The sequence below is a fragment of the Cebus imitator genome, unplaced genomic scaffold, assembly GCF_001604975.1.
Source record: "Cebus imitator isolate Cc_AM_T3 unplaced genomic scaffold, Cebus_imitator-1.0 Scaffold36, whole genome shotgun sequence".
Taxonomy (NCBI): Eukaryota; Metazoa; Chordata; class Mammalia; order Primates; family Cebidae; genus Cebus; species Cebus imitator.
The window spans coordinates 2,433,689-2,437,978 of NW_016107351.1; the positions used below are offsets into that span (position 1 = coordinate 2,433,689).

The following is a 4,290-nucleotide window of genomic DNA, read 5'->3' on the forward strand; positions in this document are numbered from 1 at the left end:
GTTATTATGGACTCGTGAGAAATACGTCTGTGGTGGTTTTATTTACACATTATTTAAATGGTCTACTTCTATTTTTTTTTTTTCCTTATCAAGGTTCTCTGTTTTATCTTACAGACTCTTAAGAAGGATACAGATCATGCATGCTTTAACTTCTTCTGTTTAAAGTCCAAGTGCTGTGCTGGGTATAATGTATTTTGATCTATTTCATATAAGTATTTACTACCATTAAAAATTAGATTATTTGGAACTTTTCTGGAGTAGGTGATGGGTAGTGAGTTTAGATTTCCTTCCTGCTTCTCTGGGTTTCCCGTGTTGACGGAAAGTGGTCATGTAGACATTCAAGAAGAAAACACAGGCTAAAATAGACCGGATCATGAAAACATGCCACACAGTGGTTTCTGAGCTGGCATATGTGAACTGCTCGCTTAAAAATATTTGTGTTAGGGTTTCTTCCACTGATGAACAGAACTATTTTTCCTTTAATACCATTTTAGAATTTGCCCAAACCTGCTTCTGTTAGGGCAGCCACAGAACAGAAAGAAACCAAATGTCTTCAAATACAATGTCTAGACTAAAACCAACCCCATCACCGTTACTGTCACTACTATTAGTGGCCGTATGAACAGCCGCAACTCTGCAATGAGAGAAGACTATACTCAACAGTCATGGAAGACGACACCCGTGAGCGTGTGTGTGGGACACAAGCATAGAAACTAATCGGTCATGAGCCCAACACTTTAGTTCTCCAGCGCGATCGTGGATGCGCTTCATAAATTCAAGTCAGCAAGTTATGTTCTCACCACTGGTTTCTAAAGGGTTAGAAACTCTCTTACAAAGCGCCGCCCTCCGAGTTGTGGAGCCATGAGGCTGCAGCCGGCGCTGCTCCCGTGTGGTCTGGAAAGGCCCTCCCAGGCTTCTACCCTCGGAAGGAGACCCCCGCTCCTCCGCGTGGAGGTCTCCAGGAGCACTGCATTTAGCATCACTTATTAATGCCACACAGGGTCCCCAGGTTAGGTGTGGAGCGTCCCTGCCCGGCTCTGTGCAGTTCCATGAGATCAAGTGGGGCAGAGGGCGGGGAGCACGGCACCCGGAGGACCCCACCCGAGACACTTACCACATCGCGTGCATGTAGGTGGGCGGCAGCCGCGGGCTGCTGACGGGAGTGCAGTTGTATGACCTCATGATCCTTTCCGCCAGTAAGAAATTTCGAAACAGACTAGCCACCAGCAAATCCTGTCTGAAGAGCTTCTGGAAGAGATCTGAGGGCAGACAAGATGGAAAGAAGTCCTTAGTGATTTGTGTCTATCATTTAAAGCCAAATTCACTTCCATCAAAAATTCCATCAACACACATTCACTTGCATCAAAAGTTACTAAAAACAAGTCGGGACTAATATGCATATTTCCCAACAGCAGCACACGCTTAAACACACACACGTACACACAAAATATACATGCATGCACACACATGCGTATACAGATATATACATATATGCGCACAGACATGAACACACAAGCATATGCAGACATGTGCACACATATGCAAATATACACATGCGTGTACACATGCACACATGTATATGCATACACAGTGCACATATACATACATGTAAACAAACACCCCAAATCAACCAATCAATACACAAAAAATATGAACGAGCCTATTCACATTTGGTTTTCAGCAAATGTGAATAATGCTGATGACTATCTAGATCAGCCGCCCTGCCCGGTGAAGGGCAAATGCTGACATGGCGTCTCTCCACACTGTGGGGAGAACTGGTGTCCTGGAACTCACCACCGCCAGCAGAAACCGCCTTAGGTGGTCGTCTTCTCCTTTTCAGCCCCTCCCACTGTCTTCCTGCCAGTGAGGCCTCACTGATCCCATACCACTTCTCTCATGTCCGAGAGTCACTCCCCACGCTCCCAAGGCCACAGTCTCCCTCCCCAAGGCCCGACCCGCGCCTCACCCCGGGGGAGCACGTTCCACGCGATGGTGTCTGTGATGGCCGTGAAGATCCAGTTCAGCTCACCCAGGGGCGTCCTCCTGTCGTTCAGGCGGCCGGGGATTCTAGAAGACAGGGCGCGTTCTCATGAGTGATGCCATGGCTCTGAGGGCAGGTAATGGAGCAGAGCTTGCAAGAAGAAAGGGCGCAGGCGGCCAAAGGCTCTGAGCAGAGGTTCAGCGTGCGCCAGCCAGGAGAATCAGACTCACCACCATTTGCAGCTTCCCCCTCCCCGCACACCTCCAAAAAGGCTGCTGCTTCCCATATCCCCAGACGTGCACACCAAGGCCAGCTGGTCACACATGGTTCCCATGGACCGCTGACTGGACAGTCCATGGCGCGTACTGAAAGCAGTGCACACCACCCTCCGCAGGCCCACGCGCCGCGCTCCCCAGGCCCACACCCATCGCTCCCCAGGCCCACGCCCGGCGCTCCCCAGGCCCACGCGCCGCGCTCCCCAGGCCCACGCCCATCGCTCCCCGGGCCCACGCCCGGCGCTCCCCGGGCCCACGCGCCGCGCTCCCCGGGCCCACGCCCGGCGCTCCCCGGGCCCACGCACCGCGCTCCCCGGGCCCACGCCCATCGCTCCCCAGGCCCACGCCCGGCGCTCCCCAGGCCCACGCACCGCGCTCCGCAGGCCCACACCTCAGCCTGCGAATGCTGTGGAGGCGCATGGTCCACACCGGGGGGAGTCTCGCCCACAAGGTCTACTTCACTCCCACGTATTCAACCCGCGGCCGATGCTGCAGCAGAGATGTGGGGACTGCCAGCGTGTGCCCAGGCCCTGTCCTCGGGGAGCCAGGTCTCGGGGGAGCGACAGGCAACAGGCACACGCAGAAGCACATGAGAGGTGCCCAGTGACGGCAGATGACAGAGAAAACACGACGGAGTGGGAGGAGGAGGCTGCTGCGCTTGGCACGGGGCGGGCGGCACCCAAGACCACTCCTCAGCTGTGAGAAGGAGGAACCATGACTTTCGCAGCAACCGGGATGGAGCTGGAGGCCATTGTTCTAAATGAAGTCACTCAGGATGGAAAACCAAACGCCACACATTCAGAGCCATGAGTATGAGTCCGCTACTGAGAGCACTGAGCAGATCAGTGATTCCCATTGTGGGGACCCATGTGACGGCGCCGTCTTCATACGAATAACGTTCAGAGGCTGTGGGTCAGGAATCCAGGGCAGCTGAGTCAAGTGAGCTGCTTTTCTAAAACTGCTGTAGTTGGAGTCCCGCTGTGTTGCCCAGGCTGTTCTGGAACTCCTGGCTCAGTGATCCTCCCGTCTCCCCCTCCCAAAATGCTGGGATGACAGGCGTGAGCCACCATGCCCAGCCTAAGCCAGCTTCTTAATATAATTCTTCAACACATGCTCTTTCCTAAATGCCTTTTCCTTTAGGAACAAAAATAATGTCTTATTTCCTCAAAATAGGCTCAGTGATAGGACAAGAAAAATGAGAAATTATATGAGAAATCGGTATAATATTCTAAAACAGCACTGTTGCTCAAACGATACCAGAAGTCTCAAACAAAGATTTCCAAATGCAAGAAAAATTTTGACCTCCACACGAGAGACTTGAGTATACCCAACATCAAGGTTTTATGGTCAGGCTGCTGGCCAGGGCGGACCTCTGAGAAGCACCTTTCAGTAGCTTTGTGGGTGGGGCAGGATGGGCATCATCAAGGATTCCCACCATTTAAAAGAAACCAGGGCCTGGAGGCGAACACGCAGCCCGAAGACATCAGAGCCTCGTCTCACCCCGCTTCCTTCTCCCCAGCCTGCTCCCACTTCAGAACGAGCATATCAGACCTCCGAGCAGAGGAAAAGCAAAGACGCTCGCTCGGTAACAACCTGCAACAGAGCGTTGCCCCACCGAGGCATGTAAGGGTGGGGCGCACCTCCCAAAGAGAAGATCTTCCTTATGAAACACAAGCAAACAGCCTGGGAACTCGTTTTACCAGGCTGCGCCTCTCAGCCCTCAAGCGCAAGTGCAAACAGGGGTGGCTGCCCTGTGCCCTGGGAAACAGTATGGTGGAGGGGCATGGGGGGCATCCTGCGGTGGAGGTGGAGCCCCAACACACTGTCTTGGGTTCCACATCTGTGAATGAGAAACACATATGCTGAAATCCTTTTTAATGAAACGACTGACAAGATCGTCAATCACGACGTTCTGCAGAAATGCTGTCTCTTTCAAGCTGCAGGACTCTCATGGAGACGCGCCTGCCCTCCTCACCAAAGCCGAGCAGAGGAGGCACGGCGCCCAGGCCACCCCTCCTCATCAAAGCCGAGCAG

At 53.0% G+C, this 4,290-nt stretch overlaps 1 protein-coding gene across 1 annotated transcript in view; it reads right to left on the bottom strand.

The window, feature by feature from the left end:
* Nucleotides 1-4,290, bottom strand: part of RPTOR (regulatory associated protein of MTOR complex 1) — a 405,759-nt gene that overhangs the window by 130,390 nt on the left and 271,079 nt on the right. The window contains exons 8-9 of the mRNA XM_037737259.1: nt 1,967-2,067; nt 1,115-1,259 (exon numbers count right to left, since the gene is read on the bottom strand). Coding sequence (XP_037593187.1) covers nt 1,115-1,259; nt 1,967-2,067 — 246 coding nt within the window. The remainder of the gene's footprint in view (nt 1-1,114; nt 1,260-1,966; nt 2,068-4,290) is intronic.